Genomic DNA, 23778 nt, shown 5'->3' with positions numbered 1-23778 from the left:
AAGACCTTCTTAATGGCTGATTCTTTAAAGTATTTTTTTTTAGTTTTGTTTTTAAGTATTTTTGTTAATTCTTTTTAAGTTTCATACTTTAGCTTTCAATCATTTGTTGTGTACTGTTCATCAAATGTCAACTAACACTTGGCACTTATGGTACCTGATGGTGGAGTTTGGGGCCTTAGAGAGACAGAATTGTCAGTTACAAATTGGACAGATAGACCCACATCTTACACCTAGAAGTTTGAAGAACTTTCCTAAGGCTTGGAAGCAGCAGTGAAATACTCTTCTCAGCAGGGAAACAGATTAAGTTGCTGCACACCTCATGTCATGTTAGGGTGATGAAACACTATGCATCTGTATGTATATCATACTTTAGCCATTGTCCTGTTCTTTAGAAACTGCTGTGTTTATGGTACATAGTAACATACAAATTTGCCGACTAGACTACTTCTTAATACCTTCTTCTTCATTTTGTAATAACTGTAGAAAACTTGAGAAACATTCGAATTTTAAGTTAATGGCCCGTGATCTCACCCTATACTTTGTGTAGTTTTGGCTTTTTTGTTTTTTTCCCCTTCAAGACAAGATCTCTCTCTCTCTTTTTTAAGATTTATTTATTTATTATGTATACAACATTCTGTCTCCATGTATGGCCGCATGCCAGAGGAGGGCACCAGATCTCATTACAGATGGTTGTGAGCCACCATGTGGTTGCTGGGATTGAACTCAGGACCTTTGGAACCACTGAGCCATCTCTCCAGCCCCCAGACAAGATCTCTTTATGTAGCCTTGGTTGTCCTAGAACTGACTGACATTGAATTTATGGAGATCCACCTGGCTTCACCTCCCAAATACTGGGGTTAAAGGCGTGTGCTACCATTGGCTATTTGTATAATTTTAATGACAAAATTATTAGAATTTTCTACATTTCTGAAAAAAGTCAGGAAATGTTAGTAAATTCTAAAACTTAAATGTATACTTTGTATTTATATTTCAGTACTGAAAATTCTTGGTGCAAATATAACACTTTTGAGTCAGTGTCTGATGTATATAGTCCAGGCTGTTCTTCAATTTACTATATGTTAAGGATGACCTTGAATGCCCCCTCCATCTTTCAGCTTCCACCTCCCAATTCCTGCTGATACAGGAGCGCACTGCTGTACATGATTGTAGTTGAAAGGAGTCGACAGAGGGAAGACATTCAGCTTCCAAATGAGAAGCTTTGTGGAAGAGAAGGTCTTGATTCCATGTATAGCTTCCCGAAATCTTAGTACTTGGGAGGCTGAGACAGTCAGCCTACTATATATAATTTTTTTAATTAAAAAATTTTTTATTATACGTATTTGGGAGAGACGTGGCATTCATGTGTGATAGCTTGTGTGCAGGTAGAGGACAACTTGAGGGTATTGTTCTTTCCGTCATGTGGGTCTGAGCGCTCAGCCTCACTGAGCCACCCTGCCCACCCCAAACAACTCTGCAACCTTGAAAATGTAGAAAATCATTTTTGTCTTCATAGTGACGCAAAGTATATAATTAATATGCAACCAAAGATGTAATAGCTTCACGTTGCATGATTTATTGATTCTCTATAAACATCTTTGTAGTTCATTTTTTAATATGTTTTTTGTTTCAGAATTATTGTAGGATAACAGGAAAAAAGATATAATCATATTGTTACTTTTATGATTTAATGATAAAGGATATTAATAATATTGAAACCTTCGAAAAAGGCTTAATATTAGGAAGTACATTTTGTTTTCCTTTCATTCTTGAAGGAATTTTTTGTCACAGAAATAGAAGCAGCTTATTAAGAAGGAAAGCCCTCTTGAGACTGGGAGTCAATTAGTGAACTCCAGGAAAAGCATGCACCCTAACAGGAGTGCCACTGAGCAGAGACTTTGCTCTGTCCCCAGATGGAGAAAAGGAATAAATCTACTTCTGATGTAGGGCAGTTTTTATCTTCCTCAGAGAAAAACAGATTTTTCCCCCCTAACCATAGCTTTTAAGTGCTTTTTTTTCCCCCCAACCATAGCTTTTAAGTGCTTTTTTCCCCCCTCCTGGGAGGCTTTCTCTGTGTAACAGCCTGGCTGTCCAGGAACTCAACTCTGTAGACCAGGCTGACCTCAAATTCCCAGATCCATCTGCCTCTGCCTCCTGAGTGCTGGGACTACAGGTGTGCACCTCCACACCCAGCTTTCCAGCTGTATCTTAGCTTATAGCTTTTGTTAAGAGATACGTACTATGTTGGACTGATTTCTTGGAGTTAAATTTCAAAAATGAGTAATTTTTTTTCTTTGTAGGTGATTTTGTCACTGAATTTTTAAAAATTTGCCGTCGAAAGGAATCAACTGATGAGATTCTTGGACGATCCACATTTGAGGAAGAAGGAAGAGGTGACCCACTTTGTTTTACAGCCTTTCTAAGACCTTGCCCTTCTCTTTGGCATGTATTCTGGCAACTTTTTGTTACTCTGGATTTAGCTGGAGAAGTAGATGAACTGTACAGCTGCTTTTCTTTCCAGGCTATACTCAGAGCTTGTTAAACTAGCACACACCTTTAATCCCAGCACTCAGGAGGCAGAGGCAGGCGGATCTCCGTGAGTTTGAGACTAGCCCGGTCTACAGAGTGAATTCTAGGATAGGCTCCAAAGCTGCAGAGAAACCCTGTCTTGAAAAAGAAAAAGGAAAAAAAAAGATAGCAAATCAAATGCTAGCCAGGCAATAATGGTGCACACCTTTAATCCCAGCACTGAGGAGGCAGAGGCAGGTGGATCTCTGAGTTAGAGGCCTGCCTGGTCTACATAGCAAGTTCCAGACAACCAAGGCTACACAGAGAAACCCTGTCTCAAACAAAACAAAACAAGACAGCAAATGCATTTAAATCAATTCTTCCCACCAAAACGTAGTAATAGGTGTTTTGAAAAGCAGAGTTTTAGATATTTATATTTGAAGTTCCCTGAGGAAAAATAATTTGTGTGATATCTCTGACACCCACACTTCCATGTAAAGCTGAACATGTAAGATAGAACTTTAAATTTTATAATTTTGAGAGCATGTAATATTTGTGTAAAGAAGAACTCAAGCATGTAGATTTACTGATCACTTTCTCTACCACTTTTGGTGATATAATTTGCATGTCTTTCTACTTTGTAGAAGTTGCTGATATAACTCATGCTCTGTCAAAGCTGACCGAACCAGCACCAGTTCCAATTCATAAATTGTCAGTTTCAAATATGGTTTATACAGCAAAGAAGAAAATACGGAAGCACAGAGGAGAAGAGTCACCACTAAACAATGATGTTCTCAATACCATTCTCTTGGTAAGTAGCTACCTTGCTTTTATGTGTGTGTGCATAAACATGTGCTCATTATACATTCACCTTTTTCTTTATGGCAAGCACTGAATTGGGAGCGTAAAGTATAAAAGTTCCACATTTAGAGACTATCACTAGTTAGTAGGAAGAAGAGTAGAGTCAGAATCAAACAGGACAGGAGACAGTGAGAAGAGAGCAGAAAGTGGGGGGGGTGGCGTGTGCATGCCTGTGGGTAGTTGCACAGGAGCTAATGTGTGTGCTAAGGTGCATAGTGGGAGTCAGGATGCTTCTCAAAGAGTGTGCTGGGTGCTAAGTCAAGAAGCACAGGACTGGGAGCTAAGGTTTTGCTTTGCAGTGCTAGGGATCAAACCCAGGGCCTCTACTGCCTGAGGACATGTTGAACAGTGGTGTTTGTAGAGTGCTTCCCCAAGAGTTGTCAGGATAGAAATGGGCAGATAGCAGGAAATCTGCATGATACAGCATTGCACTTTTGTCTTACAGCCTAACATTACTTGAAACAGATAAGTTTATGACAGAAACTGAACATTCTGAGTTCTGGCCTACATAGCAAGTTCTAGAACAGCCAGAAATGCATAATAGAGAGACCTTGCCTCAAAAAGACCAGGAAAAAAAAGAAGCTGGAGACAGTTGTAAAATTAAAGGACCATGTGTGGTGCTATCTTTATTAGTGATAGCTGTTGTTATTGTAATTGTATTTATAATATAGTCTTGAGAGAAACCCTTCAAGTATAGTGTAATGAAGGGAAAGGAATGCTGTATGTGGACCCAGTGCTGACCTTAGCATATGTCTTGTCATTTTTCTGAACAAGACTCTTAGTCAGATCTGCAGCGGGCACATTGTAAAGACAGGTACTGTGAGAACGGGCTAGTGTTTGCAAAAGTCCTCTGCCTGTACTTAGTAGTGACTTTAAGTTTTATACATTTGCTAAATACTACTTAAAAACTAAAAAGTCTGAGCATGTTTTATGTGGTAAAGAAGACAGATTATTGGGTGGCAATATCAGAAAACAGTTTGAATACTAATAAAAGAAAGTAATTCTCTGTAGAGAAGACTCCTTAAAAAATATATCCTTATGACTTGGAAGGTGGCATAAGCCTAGCACTTGGAAGGCTAAAACAAGAAGATGATGAGTTCAAGTCTAGCCTAGGCTTTAAAGTGAAATCTTATCTTTAAAAAAAAAATTACCTTAAATGTTCTCAAAATCCAAGTTGTACAGTCAATTGTCATCAACACTGAAACCTATCCCATCACTGTCTGACTAAACACACCACACTGTGATAACTTAGAGAAGATACATTCGCTGTTACTGGCTCAAGCTCCTCATTTCCTAGGGGGTCTTTCATACCATGCCTTTAGTATTTCATATGTGTAAACCTGTGGGTGATCTTACTATAGGTTCTTTTGAATATAGAGATGTTTTTAAGTTGTCAAATTTTGACTCTAAAGATGTTCACAATTTTTTTATTACACAGATATGCTACATTTGATAAGAATGGAATCAGTGTGATGAATTTTTGCTTCTGTGTTGTTCATCTCACAGAATCAAGTGGTTATTTGAATGAAAATTTTTTGGAATTTGTATATTACTGAAAAAGTTTTCTTGGCCGGGTGGTGGTGGTGCACGCCTTTAATCCCAGCACTCTGGAGACAGAGGCAGGCGGACGTCTCTGAGTTCAAGGCCAGCCTGGGCTACAAGAGCTAGTTCCAGGACAGGTTCCAAAGCTACAGAGAAACCCTGTTTTGAAAAAACAAAAACAAAAAAAAAAGAAAAGAAAAGAAAGAAAAAGTTTTCTTTTGACAGAATATAGAATCAGCTGGATATCATAGTAAGAACATTTCTATAATTTTAACAGCAAATCCACTGGGAAGTCAGACAGTGTGTTATATGGGTTATAAAAATCAACAGAATAGCCAGGTCTGGTTGGTAGCACACACATTTGTTCACACTTATTCCCAGCACATGGAAGGCAGAGCAGGAGGAGCTCTGTGAGTTCTTTGCCATCCTGGTCTACAGAGTGAGTTCCCAGTTAGCCAGAGCTATATCATTAGACCCTGGCTCTCGAAAAGAAAAGAAAGAAAGAAAGAAAGAAAGAAAGAAGCAAAGTAGGCAAGTTTAACATGTATTATACCCTTCCCCAGTTCTTATTCCCAGATGCTGCTTCTGAGAAGCTATCAGATGCAACTACTTCAATAGATAATAGCACCCATCCATCAGAAGGTGAAGACTATGTAAGTTGGTATTCAACATTAAAATATTTTAAATGCAATTAATTTCTAGGAGGCTTGCTGAATGTCTAGTGTGATAACCTAAGTATCTCTTCATTTTATAAACCATCTTGGAGCCAGGCGGTGGTGACACCTTTAATCCCAGCACTCGGGAGACAGAGGCAGGGGGAGCTCTGTAAGTTTGAGACCAACCTGACCTACAGCGTGACTTCCAGGACAACCAGGGCTACACAGAGAAACCCTGTCTTGAACCCTACCCCCCCCCCCCCCACCCCAAAAACAGAATCTTGGAAAACTGAGTGGTGTTCACAGCCACTCAGATAATGACCTGATTAGAATGTTTGTGTAGATTCCAGGTTTTGGTAGCAAGAGCTTTTGGGAGACAGAAGATAATAGCATAAGTATACTATGCATATCTCCTTATTTTAGAGTTCTTATTGTTTTAACTTTGTATTGTAGCAGATTCTTGTTGATTAACATTGACACTATTTTTCTTACATACCTTTTGTTCATGTATACAAGTTTGCTGTTAACTGGTTTTGCTTTGTTTCTCTTTTGTTAAATTTAGACTCTCTACAATCAGTTCAAATCTGCACCCTCTGACAGTTTAACATACAAACTGGCCTTGTGTCTTTGTATGATCAATTTCTACCATGGAGGGCTGAAGGGAGTGGCACATCTCTGGCAGGAATTTGTTCTTGAAATGCGCTTCAGATGGGAAAACAACTTTCTGATTCCAGGGTAATAATTTTAATTTCCAATTGTTTAGATAATGTGTTTTTTATTTTTATTTTTTTTTAATCAGCAAACACCCGACTTCTTTTAGGAATTTTTCCTGAAAAGGTAGTAAGAAATGTGGATACAAGCTTAACTCAATGTTCATTGCAGTACATCTATAATAGGAGAAAAGGCCTGACAACCTAAATGTCAGCAGAAGAATGGGTAAATTGTGCTGCGTGTCTACACAGTTTTCTTCTAGAGTCTATTTTGTTTAAGGTGGTGTATTTGGGATTGGACTCAGAGCTTCATACATGCTAGGCAAGTGCTCTACCACTGAGCTACATCTGCAGCCCTCAAGAACTTTAGCATAGAAACTATGTTGGGCATAGTGGCAGCTCTCAGGAGTCAAGAGGCAGAGGCAGGTAGATCTCTGAGTTAAGGTCAGTGTTCTCTATATAGCAAGTTCCAGACCAGCCAGAGCTACACAGTAAGAACCTGTCTCAATAAGCAAACAAGACTAAGTCATAGAAACTGTATTAGTGATTAGATATGGTAATATGCCACAGGATGCTTTTAATTACGCTGATACGTAGGTATAGAAAAAAGATTGGAGAGGAATACTACAGTCAACTGTTAATAGTTTCCCAGGTGTGAAAGTACTTTTTCTCTTTGTATTTCTTAACTCATCTGTACATATATTTTATTATTTGAAGGAAAATACCTTTAAAGGGTTCAGTCACTAAACATTATCTAGAATCTTTTTTTTATTAAAATTTCATTAAGTCGTTTAAATTTACTTATTTTTATTTTATGTACATGTATATCTGTGTGTGAGGGTGTCAAGTCCCTTAGAACTGGAGCTACAGACAGTTATGAGCCACCATGTGGGTGCTGGGAATTGAACCCCGGACCTCTAGAAGAGCAGTCAGTGCTCTTAACTGCTAAGCCATCTCTCCGGCCCCAATCTAGAATCTCTTTATTTGGACACTTCACTAATTGAATAGACCGTTTACTGATCATACATGCCCATACTTACAGGCTAGTGCTTGTCTACCCATGCTCAGGGGAAATGATGTGAATAGTGGAAAATGGCCACTGACCCAAAGTGCTTTGTGTTAGGGAGTTTGCCAGTCTCTGTTTATCTGCATTTTCTCTTGGCTATTATTGTTTTGCTCTGGAAGTTATCACAGATGTAGAAGCACACTGAGTGGAAAAACCTAGTTATTTAGAACCAGAGGAAGTCCAGGATCTCATTGGCAAAAGAGAGGCAGAGAGAGACCTTGGTTTGTATAATGAGAATCCACCTAAAAATTGAAAGCTGAGTGCACAGATGACTTTAGTCTGTGCAGTGAGGCACAAGGAGGCTCGGGTTTCTAATCAGCTTGGAGACTGCTGTGAGTCTGCCCTCATGTGTCACATGTCTTTATCTCTGCTACTGATTGTGGGTTAGGAGGAAAAGATAAATCTGAACTTTTAATCATATGTATCCTCCTGGAATCTGGCTTTCTTATGTATAGAAATCTAGTTTTAGCTTCTTAACAGTATAGCTAAAAAGAAATGGTCATGTATAAATAGGCTTATCTGATATAATTTTACTAAAACCAAGCTTTGTTGTTCTTTATTTGGTAGACTAACAAGTGGACCACCAGATCTAAGATGCTGTTTACTACATCAGAAATTACAGGTAACAGTTTCCCCACAGCCGCAGCAGCATGTACACATACACATACACTTGAAGCTTCAGTGATGTAATGACTTATGTCGGCTATTTTCCTTGTGCTGCTTCTGGGTTGCTTATAATCACTATAATTCTTAGCAAGGTCCTGGGAAAGAGTAGAAAGAAATACTTAAGCAATTGATATATTTTGCTTTTCTCCAATTCAGCCATAAATGTTATTTCTGTTTTCTTCAGATGTTAAATTGTTGTATCGAAAGGAAGAAAGCACGTGATGAGGGGAAAAAGACAAGCCCTTCAGATAATGTAACTAATGCATATTCAGGGGATGCTGGGAAAGCTGGAGGCCAGCTAGGCCTGGACCATCTCAGAGATACAGAGAAGGAAAAGGGAGAAGTGGGAAAATCCTGGGATTCTTGGAGCGATAGTGAAGAAGAATTTTTTGAATGCCTCAGTGATACTGAAGACCTTAAAGGAAATGGCCAGGAGAGTGGCAAGAAAGGAGGCCCCAAGGAGATGGCCAACTTAAAGCCAGAAGGACGCCTGCACCAGCATGGGAGACTCACACTGCTGCATAATGGAGAGCCTCTCTACATTCCCATGACCCAGGTATGCACACCAAGATTTTCAAGCTCAGTTTCCTTGTTGTTGAGGAGTGTCTTTCTAGTAGGAGATGATTTCTTTTGGTATGGGAGATTCTTTAAAGTCTGTTTAGGTCTGGAATTGAAGTGAACCGTGGAACTTTCAGGTCTGTCACTCTGAAAGTGAGTGGTGTTTTGAAGTTTCAGTGAATACTATTCACCTTATGTAAGGTCATTCCTTTAACTTGAGAAGTCAGTGTACTGTGTTTTGATCATATTCTTCCTCACCTTCTCCCCCAACTTCTAGAATCTGAGCCTTCCCTGCCCTCCTTATATCCTCTTTTTTTCTTTCTTCTTTTTTCCTTTTTAAAATAACGCATCAACTCAGTTTTTTTTGCTCATATGCTCCTGGGTGTAGGGCCATCCGCTGGAACATGGTTGTCCTACCAGGAGCCACACCCTTAAAGGAAAACTGACTCTTCTCCCTGAAAGCCATCATCTGTCCATGGCTCCTCTCTCTCCTCTCCATGTTTTAATGTTGACTGGCTTGATCCTATGCAGACACCTGCAGCTGCTGCAAATCCGTGGTACAGTGACCTTGTCATGTCTAGAGACGCTGTTTTGCTTTGGTCTTCCCTTACAGCCTTTCCGTGCCCCTCTTCCACAGAGGTCCCTGTGCCTCATGGAATTATCATCATCATCATCATCATCATCATCATTATTATTATTATTATTATTATTATTATTATTATTTTATTTTGCTTGTCGAGACAGGGTTCTCTGTAGTTTTGTAGCCTGTCCTGGAACTAGCTCTTGTAGACAAGGCTGGCCTTGAACTTACAGAGATCTGCCTGCCTCTGCCTCCTGATTAAAGGCATGTGCCACCACCGCCCAGCTGGAATTATTATTTCTTAAACTGAGTATAAAATATTCCAAAAATAGGAATGGAAAGAACAAAAATAATAGTTCTTTAATTAGGGTTGTTTTTATTTCTTCAAACATGTTCTAAAACCATTTTATACCATTAGGACAGAACTCAGTATCTAGAAAAGAACAATTCATTTTTGTTGGTTGACTTTTGCATAAGTGATATGTGAATACCTATTATTCACATATAATAGGAATAGCAAGCTACTACCCACTGGTTCAGCTCTTATCCTCAGAAGTAACTAATATTACTAGTTTGAATTACATTTCTTTTTGTTTGTTTGTTTGGTTGGGTTTTTGTTGTTGTTGTTTTGAGACAGGGTTTCTCTGTGGCTTTGGAACCTCTCCTGAAACTAGCTCTTATAGACCAGGCTGGCCTTGAACTCACAGAAATCTACCTGCCTCCGCCTCCCAAGAGCTGGGATTAAAGGTGTGTGCCACCACCGCCTGGCAGGTTTTGCTCTTTTCAATGGTCTGTCCCTGCTATTATTTCATAAGAAAAAATGGCATTGCTAGGTAAGTGGATAGATGTTATCTAGTTCCCTTTAAGAAGGTCTTACCTGGGGACTGGAGAGATTGCTCAGAGGTGGCTCAGAGATTAAGAGCTCAGAGGTCCTAAGTTCAATTCTCAGCAACCTCATGGTGGCTCACAACCATCAGTTATGAGATATGGTGCCCTCTTCTGGCCTGTGGGCATGCACACATATGAGCATAATAAATAAATACATTGTGAAAAGGTTGTACCTGTTTTACATCCTCCTAAAAAGGATGTAAAATTAAATTAAAGGATAAGGAAACATTAACTCCCACTCTCTCCCTTTCTCATGATGAAATGCTTACTATGTGCTAACAGATTTTAGTCATGGCAGTTTAGCAAGAAAGTACAGTAAGGTTCTAGCACTGAAATTACTTATATTTTATTTCACTTATATAAACCACATTTCCAGTCAGTATCATTATCAGTAGTATACTGGTGCACTATCTTTTATTTCCCTGACTTTTTCCTTTTTCGGTTTTTTTGAGGAAGGTTTTACTATGTAGCCAGACTGGTCCCAATCTCATAGAGATCTGCTTGCTTCCATTACCCGAGTGCTGGTTAACGATGTCCACCATGCCTAGCTATTTTCCTGACTTTTGATGAGCCTCAGCATTCTTCAAAGTTTACTGGCCACGATTTCTTGTGAAATGACTGGTTAATATATCAGGAAATGTTTTCATAGCTATTATTAAACTATGTCTCTAAGTGGTTGATCTGTTTCTATCCTTGCGTGCATGTGATTATTGTGTGTGATCCCATTCACTTGGTGTGTCCTGGATCCATATAGAGTAATAAACAAATAAAATATAAATGGAACTTTGTATTATATGTTTGCAGAATAATACAGTATTGTACGGATTAATTTCAATGTGACACTAGCGAGAGTCACCTAGGAAGAGGAAACCTCACTGGAGGAACTGGCACCATAAGACATTTTCTTGGTGAATGAGTGATGTTGGGAAGCTCGGCCTACTTCCAGGCAGGTGGTCCTGGCTTGTATAAGAAAGCAGGCTGAGCAAGCCATGGAGAGCAATTAGTTGCAAACAACATTACTCTGTGGCCTCAGCTTCAGTTTTTGCCTCCAAGATCCTGAATACTTGTCCTGACTTCTCTTAGTGATAGATTTTGACTTGAGAAGTTATAAGACAAAATAAGCCCTTTCTTCCTCAAGGTGGTTTTGGTCAATGTTGCCATGGCAACAGAAACCTAACTAGGACAGAAGTATTCTTGGCTTTTGATGTGGGGAGAAAGGGAGAAAGTCAAGTTAGGTCTCGTGTAGCCCAGGTTGGTGTTGAGTTCACTATGAAGCGGAGGATGATCTTAACCCCAGATCCTTTAGCCGCCATCTTCCAAGTTCTAGGATTGCAGGTGTGTATCATCATGCCTTGCTACAGTTTGTTTATATGGCTAATTCCTTTCACTATAGTTTTATGTTGGATTCATGTATATTATTGTACTAGTGTTTCATTTGTGTTAATTAATAATTTTTATACCTTCTCTTCCATCGTGTGACATATTATAAAAATAGCTCCTTAATAGCAGGAGTGAAGACTTCTGCTCTAAAGTGTGGTGTTTCAGTAGAAGCTCATGTAATTTGTAAGCCTGTCTAATATGTAAATAATCATATTTAGTTTGTGAGAGAGAATGAAGTTTATATGTGCTTATAACTGTTAATGTTTACTAAGTGTGTGCCAGGACTTAGCTTTCAGAAAGAGCCTCTGAAAGGAGTGAGGTCACATAGTGGGATTCCAGTATAAACCTACTGCCTTAGGAACTGTTCATCTGAACCAATGTGCCATTGTCCTCACCCGTCATTGTCCACCCTGTGTGCCAGTGAGTCTTACCTGGCACTTGATTGTTGTTAACTCAGAGTGATGGGTGCTACTGTAGAACACAGAAAGCAGACCTTTGTAACTGCACATCAGTACTGGTCATTCTAACTTTGATCAGCTTCAGCCCATTTTTTGAACTAAAAATTCTTGTAGCAGTTTGCGGTGACATAATCATTAGAACTTTATTTCTCTAACATTAATAGGCAGGAGCATGTGCGGTGAATGCCAGTCCCTGTCTTAGCTTTGCGTTCTTGACAAGGGAAGCTTGGCAGTCTTGTCCATCAGAAATAGGAGACCTGAGAGTCGTTTATTCTTAATTTTACTTTTTACATGGGGGAATTGTTAAGTGTTTTCATTTCTCTGAATTCTTTTGTATGTGTATGTATGGCTACATGAGCGGAAATAACTTTTTATTCTATTTTTATGGTTCTACTTTGTCTAAAGGGGGCACTGGTGACCTTTGTCCTTTTGTGCGTCACAGGAGCCTGCACCCATGACAGAAGACCTGCTGGAAGAGCAGTCTGAGGTCTTAGCTAAGTTAGGGACATCCGCTGAGGGGGCGCACCTCCGTGCACGCATGCAGAGTGCCTGCCTGCTTTCCGATATGGAGTCTTTCAAGGTGGGCCACACTTTCAGAGCTCCGGCTCTACTGTCAGCTATTCTGGACGAAACTGTGAGAACACAGGAAGGCTGTGTCTTTTTTAAGTGTTTGGATTTATTACTTGTTACAAAATGCTACCTCAGCCCCCAAAGGACTCACTTCTTAGGTTTGAAAAAAGAAAATCAGCCTGCTTTCCAAGTTGAGAATTGAATATAGTCTCTCTGTGTTAGGGATTTTTTTTTTTTTTCATTTGAGTGTGCTCAACCAATTTAAGCCTTTTAGGAAACTCTTGGGATTTAATGTGGATTTTTTTTTACTCAACAACCTTTGTGTTATACACCGAGTAGGTAGAGAGAGATACCGTATTTTGTCTATTGAGCTTGTGAGAGAAGATTCATGTATAACTGTCTAGTCTTCAAAGAATGCAGGGTCGGAGAAGTGACTGACTTGTTGAAGTTATAGGAAGTTGCTCAGGAGAGTCAGTATTTTGCTATCTGCAGGGGGTTATTGTGGGTTTAGATAAGTGCTTGGGTGTACAACACCTAGTATTCAGGGAACAGTGACATTTGAGTGTCCTTAACCATAAGATACTATGGTTATCCAATATATCCAATATCTGAAACGTTAATTTTATGTGTGTGACTATTTTGCCTGAATATAGGCAAAATAGCTTAAAATTATTTTAAACAAAATTATTTAAATCATTGTATATAAAATCACCTTTATGGTAGACATGTCTGTATGTTGCATGAAAAGTAAATGAATTTCATGTTTAGACTTGATTCTAAGCTCATTTTGTGTCTCTAAAAATTCACAAATCTAAAAGTTAAACACTCCCAGCCTCGTGTATTTTAGATTAAAGGGTACTCAACCTGAATGTGAAGAATAACTCAGATGGGGAGGCCAGTGGACCAAAGGCTTCCCTATCTACTCGTGAAGTTCTGAAACATTTTCCAAGCCTGAACTTCTTTCTCTTCAGTCACAGTGGCCTCTATCTCCCTAGTTCATAGCCCTTCTCAGTCCACATCTGTCCTCTACAGGATGGCCTGAGTTTGATTTTTATCTGAAATGTTTGGTTTTTTTTTTTTTTTAACACAGGCACTTCATGGCTACCTTTTCCACTTTCTTCCCTACCTGCCAGGAATTAAATGATAATAAAAGGGAGCCTTCTGTTCTCTGCTTATTCTTCTCATGAGAGCTTTAAAATAATAGACACTTGTGACTTTTTTGCTGCTGGGCAGTATTAAAAATAGTTGACATGGTGGATAAGAGAAGACAAATTGCTCTCTGGATAAAACCAGAAAAAAGGGAGTCAGCTGTGTGAATGGTACAACAGGAAATGTGAGCCTCCACTGCTGTTTTCCTTCTGACCTCTAGCTGCCTTCTTAGTTTAGTGTCTCTGCAGAGGTGTGTGCAGGGAGATGTTACACACTGGAACTATGCAGTTCTTTTAACATTGTGCATGGGCAGAACTGCTGCTTATTAGTGCTTTCTGATTGAACTGGGCACAAATCTGTAATAAGATTGTTCTAACCAGGACATAGAGGCACATGTGTAAACTGGCTCTTAGAAACAGCTGTGGGGCAGATGCTTTTAAATAATACACGAATTACCTTCCCCTTCTGTACAGGAACAGTTCCCATCATAGCCGCTTAGAGATTCCAGAGTGGGGGCTGGATGTTTGCCGCAAGGCATCCATACATCATAAGGACTTAGTCCGGGCCATCCCTTGTGATAAATCCTTTAACAGTAAAAGGAAGATCAGCCATGGCTGGGGTGTTGGTGCAGCCTGGTGTGTTACTAAGAACTTAGGCAGAGGAGGGCTGTAACATAGGAATTGAATATTGCTTTCTATTAAGCTTACTTTCCGTATTAGTCAGTGTTCAAGGATAGCCACCACATTATCTTTACTCAGTGAATATGCTACCTGAGTAGGATCTAGACCTCTGTGCATAAATCCCTAGTCACTGTCACGGACTGTGGCATAGCTTTACAAGAATGGATTTTAGAATTAGTGAAGAACTTCCTTCTGGCTCCTTAGCTGAGGGATAGTCAGGCTAGCCATTAAGTCCCGTGAGTTTACCCATCACATTTGAAACAGACTGTTCTCACCAACAGTGTTTACCATGCCCATCCTTAGTACTTTGCGAACAACACTGGACACTTGAAAGATGCCTCACCACAAGCGCTCTGAGGTTCTTTATCTTCTAGACTTGAAAGCAGAATTGCTGAAAAGATTCCAGAATAAATCATTGTTAATTCTAAGTACTTGTGCAGTGATTGGAACTTTAATATATTTGCTTTTAGAAGCCCAAACAATAATAGTAGTGAGATTTCAGTTCCTTAACAATATGGGAGTTTAGATATTGGTGTTTTTACATGAAGCCTTAGAGTTTGGTTGCTGAATAGAACATTCGTGAGGCTAGCTGATATGTATTACAGTGTTGATATTGACTAACCGAGGAGAAAATTAGAGGGTTTCTGTCGCTCACTGTGTTATTTTGGTTGTGCTGTGCATTGTTTAATTTACTGCACTTCAGTTTATTTACTGCTTTGTTAAGTACTGAGAAGGTATACTACAAAATTTGTACAAAGTCATTTGAAAATTTCCCCACCTGTAAAACAGGAAAAAATGTTTTTGGTACTTTAACATCTCCCATTTTAAATGTGCTGTTCAAACAAAGTGTGAATATGATTTTGAAAATAGACTTGTCAGAAATATTGATTATTTTATTTATCTATTTATTTTACTTTCTCTTGCTGAATGTTTTGGCTTAGGCAGCTAATCCAGGTTGTTTTCTGGAAGATTTTGTGAGGTGGTACTCACCAAGGGACTACATTGAAGAGGAGGTGACTGATGAGAAAGGCAATGTGGTTCTGAAGGGAGAGTTGAGTGCCCGCATGAAGATCCCCAGCAACATGTGGGTGGAAGCTTGGGAAACTGCTAAGCCCATTCCAGCGAGACGTCAGAGGAGACTGTTCGATGACACCCGAGAGGCTGAAAAGGTAATAGAAAATTATTATTAAATCTTAGTCATGAGAGTCTGCACATACTTAAACAAGCAAAACAATGAAATTCAATAAGCTTTTGTGTACCTAATATCACATTTCAGATTTTAGAGCTAGTTGTAAAGACAGTTGTGGTTTATATAGGACTCATGTATCATACTGTCTCATACTTTAGATCAGAAGTGTTAAAAAGGAGCGTGTCCTAAGAAATTCCACCAAATTACTAAGGGAATATTGAGGGACACAGTGATCTGAGTACATGAGTGTTGTTCAAAGTCTTTAGTTGAAAAGGGAGAAACAATTAAACTTTATGTGTATAAAAAATAATTTTAGGCTGGGCAGTGGTGGCACACGCCTTTAATCCCAACACTCAGGAGGCAGAAGCAGGCAGCTGTCTATGAGCTTGAGGCCAGCCTGATCTACATAGGGAGTTCCAGGATAGCCAAGGCTATACAGATAATCCCAGTCTCAAAAAGACAAAACAAAACAACAAAAAAAAATGCTTGCACTTCTAGAGACTAGTGGTCCTCTCTGGTTCCTGATTGCCCCTTACATCATTCTCCTAAGTAAATTTTTTTTTCTTTTTTCTTTTTTTGGTTTTTCGAGACAGGGTTTCTCTGCAGCTTTTTTTTAGAGCCTGTCCTGGAACTAGCTCTTGTAGACCAGGCTGGCCTCGAACTCACAGAGATTCGCCTGCCTCTGCCTCCCGAGTGCTGGGATTAAATCTCCTAAGTAAATTTAACAGCAAGTAAATCCATCCTCCAGCACATTAGAGATAGAAATTATAGAAATGTCCAGATGAAGAGAGTGAGAGGGAAGTGAGCCAGGTTCCAGTGGTGCTCCCGCTGCTGTAAGACTGTGGATGCAGAAAGTAGGGACAGGAACTCTGAAAGTCGAGAGAAGGGACAGTGAAGCCTTGGAAAGAATCTGTCATTTTTAGATGCTGTATAATGATACTTCAGGACCCAGAGGCCAGGATGGTCCTAGAAGATAAGGTCTTGCTGCCCTATCATATATTAATTATTATCAGTACATCAGAGGGCAAGCTTCTTACACACCTGTATGAGGATCTGCTGGCTGCATAAAATTATTACACATCCAGCCATGTATGTACATGATACTTGGGAATAACCTACCGTGTTTTTGTGTCCCGTGTCTCCCTCAGGTGCTGCATTACCTGGCCATGCAGAAGCCTGCAGACCTAGCTCGGCACCTCCTGCCTTGTGTGATTCATGCAGCTGTTCTCAAGGTAAAGGAAGAAGGTAAATGTCTCCATTGATTAGTCCCTAAGTGCATTTCCAAAGATGTGGTTTTGACTTCGTTTTAACTGTTTCTTTGATCTTTTCATAAATAGAAAGTCTGGAAAACATTCCGTCGGTTAAGAAGATTATAAAGCAGATCATAGCCCATTCCAGCAAAGTTCTGCACTTTCCCAATCCCGAAGACAAGAAGTTGGAAGTAAGTGTTGTGTCAGTGTCTTGCCAAGAGTCCCCACACCTGGCAGATTACTTTTTTAAGCTGTGTTTTAAATTTTCATTTAACATTTATTTATGGGATGGTGAGGATGGTGTGCATGTACGTGGAGGTCAGAGGACAGAGGAAGGAATTGGTTCTCTCCTTCCACCCTTGACTCAGGGTGTCAGGCTTGGTGGCAAGTACCTTTCCCTCTGATCCATTTCCTTGGCTCCTAAAAAGGTTCTTAAAGGCTGTATCTCTGTTGTGCCTCAGTGGTTGTGCCTCCCTTTCTACCACTAGGAAATCATCCTTCAGATTACTAATGTGGAAGCTATAATAGCCCGAGCCCGTTCCCTGAAGGCCAAATTTGGAAACTGAAAAATGTGAGGCAAGAGGAAGAAAAAGAAGATCTTGAAAGGTACCGCTACTGTGTGCCTCAGTGTGTCTTTAGGACAAGCTGCTAGTCTCCCTAGGAAAAATGTAACAGTTCTAAGAGATTATGGCATGGTAGCTCATGGCTATAATCCCAGTGCTTGCAGGGCTGACACAGGAGATTTACTTTGAATTTAAGGCCAGCCTGGGATACTTAGTAAGTTGTCCCAGGTTAGCCAGGGCTATTGATGCAAACCCAGAAAAGAAAGAACAAAATGAAGAAGCTATGCCCCTCTTACTAGAGACAGAGAAATACTTAATTCTCATAGCATCGTTCCTACTTTCATGGATGGATTTAGGAGGAGTGGTCAGTGGAATCTACCCTGGATGAGGCTCGGGCTGCCTCAAGAACGTCACCCTTCTCATCTTCCTCCTCTAGATTTGTCAGCTGCCTGCTGGAGCACCCTGAAGTGTCAGTCACTGGGGCTGGAAGAGGACACGCAGGCCGGATCATCCACAAGCTGTTTGTGAATGCTCAGCGGGTATGTGACAGTCTTTCTTGCCTGCCCTTTGCTCAGGATGGTGTTCCAAGTTCCGCACCAGGCTGACAGCGCAGAAAGAAAACAGACTTCCGGGGCTTCTAAGGCTTTGAGATCCACTGAGTTAAGTAAAATGATAAGTGTATTTCAGACCTAAACTTTGGAAATTAGAAGGATCTCATACACATTGTAGAAGCTGGTGGGGACTTTGTTAGCAAGGGCCAGAGGTATGGTATGGGGAAACCATGTTTATAGCTTTCAGTTTCTAAGTAGCCTGTAGTAGAGATTGACTTGAAAGGAAAAAAATTTGAGACTATGAGGACTGTGGAAACAGGTTTAAGTACAGAAGGAAATGCAGTTTGAAAAATTATCTTCATTCCCTCCACTCATGAAAGTAGGAGGTTAAGTTATATAGCCCCTCAACTACTGATTAAAGAGTATTGGTCACATGCGTGCTGGTACCCACAGGTGATTCTTGAATCGGGGCACATTAATATCAGGGATCCAGGTAAAAGTATTAAGGTGTACACTAAATATAATTTTCACTGACCAGGGACATGACGACACTAGAAGCAAGAACACCAGCTCATCTCTGAGACAGTCATTCTTTACCAAGTAGAGTTTTCTTGGTGCTTTCCTAGGGTTACTATTGCTGTGATAAAACACCATTACCTAAAGCAATTTGAGGAGGAAGTCAGTGAATCAGGTCAGAGGCAGGAGCTGATGCAGAGGCCAGGGAGGAGTGCTGCTTACTGACTTGCTCCTTGTGGCTTGCTAGCCTGCTTTCTTATAGCACCCAGAACCACCAACCAGCTCAGGAATGGCAGCAGCCACAGTGGGCTGGACCCTCTCCCATTAGTCATTAAGAAAATAGACCACAGGCTTGCCTACAGCTGGATATTATGGAGGCATTTTCTTAATTGAGGCTCCCTCTCTGATGACTCTAGCCTTTGTTAAGTTGACATAAAACTACCCAGCACACGGGCTAACTGTTGCATAGTCCTCAGTGAGAAACTCAAAATTAAAGTCAAATGCATTGCTGATCAGTAGTTGAAAGTAGATGTTATTTATGGGGTAATTCCCTAAGTTTAAAATTTTCATGTTAAAGACCAAATTACTTTATTTGTTTATAAATTAATGACTTCTAGGAGGCAGTACTGCTTGCCTTTCTTCCCTTCGTGGCACCTGTGCTCACATATTGTGCGTCTCCGCCAGTGAAACAACTCCCAGAGGTGGACAGGTGTCCTCAGCAGGGAAGACTCAGATCTTCAGTGATTTTTTTTTTAATAAAGAAAATCACAAGTTAAGCTGGGCAGTGGTGGCACACGCCTTTAATCCCAGCACTCGGGAAGCAGAGACAGGCGGATCTCTGAATTCAAGGTCAGCCTTGTCTACAAAACGAATTCAAGGTCAGCAAGGGCTGTTACACAGAGAAACCCTGCCAAAAGGAAAAAAAAAGAAAGAAAGAAAGAAAGAAAGAAAGAAAGAAAGAAAGAAAGAAAGGAAGAAAAAGAAAAATCATGTTAAGAAGCTTTAAAACTAGAAATACCTAGATTTTAATGTTGAGAGTGTTGCCTGTTTGGGGTAATGAGAATCATTCTCCTAAACTGGAGTAGTCACCTCGGTCGTCCCTACGCAGACTAGAAAAGCAGAAGCTGTCTGTGCTCTCACTCCTGCCAGCACTACTGTCGCACACGCTAAAGTGTGCGCCATCACTCGGGCTGGTGTGTGCTTTCTTCATTTCCCAGGGTCCTCCTCTGCATGGACCCAATGGTACAGATTTTCCAGGGTCCAGCCTGGTAGTGAGGGCTTTCAGGCCCATGTAATGACGAGCAAGTGGTTGCTTTTAACTCAGCTCCAGCTGTCTGGCTCCAGTGAACTGATCTTTATTCATGTAACTTTTCATGAGGAGCAGAAACTTTGTACCAATTTTACTAAAGGATGAAGATTTAAGGGCTGGAGAGGTGGCTCAGAGGTTAAGAGCACTGACTGTTCTTCCAGAGGTCCTGAGTTCAATTCCCAGCAACCACATGGTGGCTCACAACCATCTGTAATGAGATCTGGTGCCCTCTACTGGCCTATAGGATATATGTAGGCAGGATACTATATACATAATAAATCTTAAAAAAAAAGAATGACGATTTAATTATATTTAAGACTTAGCTCAATTTTATAGCATACATAATTTAACAACTTTTCTTCAGAATAAACTGTAAGGCCAGTGAGGTGGCTCAGTGGGTCAACACTTGCTGTGAGATCCGATGCCCTTAGTTCAGTCCCCAGAACCAACATGGTGGAAGGAGAGTACCCATTCCTGAAAGTTGTCGTTTGACTGCCACATGCACGCCGAGGTGTAAGCATGTGCACGCGCCACTCCCCCCCCCCCCCAAAAAAAAAATCAAATGTAAAGTATTAAGATTCCGAGCTATTATAAAGTTGACTGTGACTATATAGGTTTGGGTCTTCTGGTTTAAATGAGTTCAGCAGAACTGACCAACTCTGCTCCAGTCTTGAGAAGTTGAATTGTTCCTAGACAACAGTTCTTAAATACGTGGTTTAGCTGTCAAGCCACTTTTTAAACAGCATCGTCTTCATGAAGGGTGAGGGCTTTCAGTCATTTCCTCATTAATGACCCTGCACATCACCTGTGGGCCATCAGATGCATGGGCCTGAGGCACTGGCCATGCCAGTGTCCAGTGTCCGTGTGTGTGCACCTCCAGTGGAGCCATGCTGCTCTGCAGTGACCCCCCACTCGCTCCTTTCATCACTGTTTCTTTTCTCACCTTTCTCAAGCTGACTGAGTCTTCTGATGAGGTAACAAATGGCCTTTGTCCCTCATAGTTCCTCGTCCGTCCCCATCCCTCTAACTTCATAAGGTCATCTTAACTAACCGGCTGGATTTGGCATCCCCTCTGGCTATACAGCTTACAGTGACTTCATGTTTCCATTGCCTAAGAATTTTCCTGAGCAATTGCATCATGAAAGAGGGCAGTATTGAGTTATGAAGGCTCTGTTTGCACTGCACTTGGTGCAGCTGGAATGTAAAAGCAGGTGCCTTCAACTGTGAGCACTTTTCCTTTGTGGCCATTGCCATGGGCATCTGTCAGCTCACTGTCACATTAGCTGCCCAGCAAACAAAGCCAGTGTTTCTGGTTCTGATTTGGCAAGAGAATCTGAAAAGAACTTATTGAGAGAGTAGAGATTTTAAGAAAAAAATGCTTTTCCAGACTTGGAAACAAGTCTGGCCTGTTAACATCTGACACGGACTTGAGCCACTGCCTGAAGAATTGCAGACACAGCGCAGCTCCACCATTGCTGCGGCGCCACCTCTGCCTGCCTCGCTAGTGCTCACGCTCTTTCCAGCTTCCTGCTTTTCCGTTTTTGTTCTTTTGAGCAATCATAACACAGTAGACATAATGCATTTCCAAACAATGTAGGACATTGTGTGTTTCTTGTGTTTATTCATCCACCCTTCAGTAGCTTGTCTTTCAACTAGCTCTTGAGTTTGGCATTTGGTTCTATTCAAGGCTGCTGCAGTGGCTCTGCCAGAGGAGGAGCTGAAGAGGTCGGGCTACCCAGAGGAGAGAAGACAGAACTCTGTATCCGACTTCCCACCTCCTGTAGGCCGGGAGCTTATCCTGAGGGCCACTGTGCCGCGGCCTGCACCCTACTCCAAAGCCCTGCCACAGCGCATGTACAGCGTGCTCACTAAGGAGGACTTCAGACTTGCAGGTGCCTTTTCCTCAGACACCTCCTTCTTCTAGTGGGGAGGAGGAGAGGCAGCTCCTGCTATGGACACCCGAGGACCACCAAGAGGGCCTCGTCTAGCCAGCAGCAGGAGTCACACCAGCATCCGGAGCCATCTCCAGCACCAGGCTTGAGCCAGAGGGACAGATCTGAGGTGTCACAGACTTCTGCTTGGGGGAGATGGCCTCTGTGGAGGAAACCACACACCAGTGGGCCTCTCACCTTGGAGGACAGAGTTTGTTCACTCTCTTGAGACAGTCATCTGTGGAAACACTTAGTGGTCGTCCTTATTAGTATCGCGTATGCAAAACAGAGTATCTGTTAACTCAGGTTCTGGATATTGTGGAGGTAGCGTTTAGTCCCAGAATCTGTGTTAGTAAATTGCCGTGTGTCATTCTGTTTATTCGATCACCTCATGGTCAGCTTTATTATGCTATTTGATAAACATCTGAATATTCTAGGAGAAAAACTAGAATTGCAGTTTTGTTTTTCTACATCACTGTAACCAAATGTATTGCTGCTGATCAGTCTGTACATGACATTTGGCTGCAAATTGGTTCTGTGTGTGCATCTGTCGGTCTGTCTTATAGGATCTCTTTGTCCTCTTTGTTGTACCCCTGCTTTTGCACTTCTCTGTGTTGCTGGCTGGGGACGGTATTTAATAAAATCATATGAGCACATGCTAATCACACAGCCTGGGAACATAGTCATCGTGCAGTTGGTGAGCCATGATGTATGCGCTAATGCTAGCGGGCAGAACTGATGACTGCTTGGCTCCTGTAGCGGAGAGCGATTGGGCTGTAGCGGTCGGTGCAGGGGTGATGGCACCACCCATTATGTGGCTCGGGATGCATTAGGTCTGTCACTGCAGGACCTCTGGGGATTGTAAATTATTCTGGGACCTAAATTTCCCACTTGAATCCAAAGTGAAATATGGTTATGATGAAGTGTAAATTCTGCCTGTGTGATTTTTAAAAATTGATAGACCTGCACAAACCCTGTGTTACTATTTTTGTAAAAAACAAACAAACAAAAAACAAACAGAACAAATCTATATACATTTATCTGTAGAGTGTGCGCAGACACGTCTGTGTGTGCATAGGGGCCAGGTGTTGACCCCAGGCTTCACAGTGCTTTTCTCTGAGCTGCTGGACTTTGCTTTTTAGAAACCTATAGATACTGGCTGAGGCCTGAGTGTCACCCACAGGACAGTGTCTGTCTGCTTTCCTGGGTGTGGACAGAACTCTACAGTGAGAAGATTGGTCTATAGTGGAATAGTTTACCTAATAAAACGGTCTGGTGTCTATGTGGCTCCTTGTGTTTCTCTCTCCCCAGGGCACTTCGTCACTTCACTTAGTTCCCAATGCTTCAGTTCTTCCTAATGTTACAAGACACTGTCTCTAGAATGTTCTTTATGCCTTTTGAAGTGTGGTTATCCATTCTCTTTCTTTGGTCTTACTGCTGTTCACTTCAGAATTAGAAAACCCCTATGATATCAACGCTGTCCTAAGGAATGACATGTAGGCAAATCGAAGTGTGTGATGTACTCTTTTCCTCTGCCCTTTCTGGAGGGGAAGAAGACTGAGCTAAGGTCACCCTAGCATAGTCAACGCTGAGGGGTGGTTAGAGATCCTGCATGGATCACACGAGCCCACTCACTCATCACTAGTGACAGCAGAGACTGAGAAGTCATGATTGTGGGAGTAAAGCCTAAGGAGGCTTTGTCAGGCTTGGGACTGAGACCTCCTGAGAAACAACACCTGAGGTGGAATCTCAGAGCAGCCCTGCTGCTCTTGGAGAGGACCCAGTTTTGTATCCCGGCACCCACATGGTGGCTAACAACCATCTCCAACGCAGTTCCAAGGATCTGACACTCTTCTGACCTCTGTAGCCGTCAGACACACGTGCACATATATGCAGGCACTCACACATTCATAACATAAAAACAGGTGTTTTAAACAGTGTTTCAAAGCATCTTGTCAGGTAAGTTATCTGCAAAGACAAGTTGTAAACTAGGAAGGTCTGGAGCTCAGTTGTGTAATGCTTACCAAGCATGAGGTGCAGATTCTGTCCCCAGCGCCAGAAAAGAAGAAAAAGCAACATGAGGCAATAGTACAGTCCAGTAGGAGGAATGACAGACATACAGGCATGGGAGCCAACTAGGCACCCAGTGTCTATAAAGTGTGGCTTCCCAGATGTTCAGCTCTGTCACCTCTATCCCTGT

At 41.3% G+C, this 23778-nt stretch overlaps 1 protein-coding gene across 1 annotated transcript in view; it reads left to right on the top strand.

Moving 5' to 3' along the window:
- Rab3gap1 (RAB3 GTPase activating protein catalytic subunit 1) overlaps positions 1-22860 on the top strand; it is a 64559-nt gene extending 41699 nt beyond the window's left edge. The window contains 14 exon segments of the mRNA XM_038349166.2: positions 2298-2390; positions 3150-3316; positions 5472-5561; positions 6127-6299; positions 7908-7962; positions 8191-8562; positions 12313-12450; positions 15211-15438; positions 16607-16703; positions 16796-16899; positions 17197-17271; positions 17274-17314; positions 17708-17810; positions 21335-22860. Of these exon segments, the coding sequence (XP_038205094.1) occupies positions 2298-2390; positions 3150-3316; positions 5472-5561; positions 6127-6299; positions 7908-7962; positions 8191-8562; positions 12313-12450; positions 15211-15438; positions 16607-16703; positions 16796-16899; positions 17197-17271; positions 17274-17314; positions 17708-17810; positions 21335-21571 (1973 nt within the window). The 3' untranslated portion in view covers positions 21572-22860.
- Positions 22861-23778: the final 918 nt, after the last annotated feature.

This window comes from Arvicola amphibius, chromosome 12, assembly GCF_903992535.2.
Source record: "Arvicola amphibius chromosome 12, mArvAmp1.2, whole genome shotgun sequence".
NCBI lineage: Eukaryota > Metazoa > Chordata > Mammalia > Rodentia > Cricetidae > Arvicola > Arvicola amphibius.
The sequence above is the reverse complement of the archived record's forward strand: the minus strand, read 5'-3'. Positions and strand labels throughout refer to the sequence as shown.